The 1,076-nt window shown below is 44.5% G+C and overlaps 1 protein-coding gene across 1 annotated transcript; it reads left to right on the forward strand.

Moving 5' to 3' along the window:
* Window positions 1-42: 42 nt before the first annotated feature.
* Window positions 43-1,002, forward strand: LOC105461258 (phosphoinositide 3-kinase regulatory subunit 4-like; the record flags this gene model as incomplete). The annotated part of the gene is made up of 3 exons (XM_011707754.1): window positions 43-274; window positions 482-647; window positions 732-1,002. Coding segments are annotated over exons 1-3 (469 nt in total), but the record flags the coding sequence as incomplete, so codon positions are not given.
* Between the last annotated feature and the right edge of the window lie 74 nt (window positions 1,003-1,076).

Consider the following 1,076-nt stretch of genomic DNA (forward strand, 5'->3'; position numbering starts at 1 on the left):
AGTGACTACAGTACATACACTTGGATTTGCAGTGATGCCGTATCACATGCTTCTTTATTCATTATCGATGTTGGCTAAAAGGCTCCGCGTCACTGCCAAAGGATTGGAGGCCTCGAGGGGTGCCCGTCGCGCATCTTCACGAGCACAGAGCCGCGGTGAATAGACTGGTTTCGATACCGGATACCAACCTGTTCGCGAGTAGTTCCTCCGACGGATGCATCAAGATTTGGGACGCCAGTAAGATGGAGGGACGAAATATCGCTAATCGTTCTAGGTACTGGTTTTCCTTTCCAGAACAATTATACATTGAATTTTATATGTATTTTTTTCATTATACATTCTTTTAATTTATTTAAAATGTAATAAAAAATAATGTAATAATATGCATAATAAAGAATAAATAATTTATCTTTTTTTTTTTTTTAAGCTTAAAGATTCGAGTTACTAATAATGCAGTACTCATTAATGTTGTGCTTCACAGGCATGCGTACATGCACAGAGGAGGCCCGCTGGTTGGCTTAACTGTATGCGACCAAGGGCAATCTTTAGCGAGCTCGGCGAGCACGTCCGGAACGGTATTCGTACTTCGGATCGAGCCAAACTCTAGTAAAATGAGCCTGATCGGCACTCGTCAATTGGATATTCAGGTGATTAGAAGATTTCGGCAATAATATCAAAAATTCGACGCGCAGAAGTTCTAAGGAAGACGTTGCTCGCGATTGATTTAACAGGAGGAAGGACCTGCTGTCGATCTTCAGTATCTAGATTCCGGCTCGCAATCGGTTCTTGTGTACGCCTCGTTGTACGGATTTCTGGTAGGTTGGGACCTACGATGTCCCGGCACAACGTGGCGCTTGGAAAACGACTTGAAGCACGGAGTCATCACGTCGTTTTGCGTGAACAGTCATCAGCAGTGGCTGACCCTCGGCACGAGCTCCGGTATCCACACCTGCTGGGACTTGAGGTTTCAACTGCCGATAACGAGCATCAAGCATCCGACAGGTAGATCTCGCCTATTTTATTTTCCATTGCTCTCTAAATCTGAATCAGTGCATAAGATCGGAAGAGCACACGTC

The sequence above is a fragment of the Wasmannia auropunctata genome, unplaced genomic scaffold (genome assembly GCF_000956235.1).
Source record: "Wasmannia auropunctata unplaced genomic scaffold, wasmannia.A_1.0 LD301093.1, whole genome shotgun sequence".
NCBI lineage: Eukaryota > Metazoa > Arthropoda > Insecta > Hymenoptera > Formicidae > Wasmannia > Wasmannia auropunctata.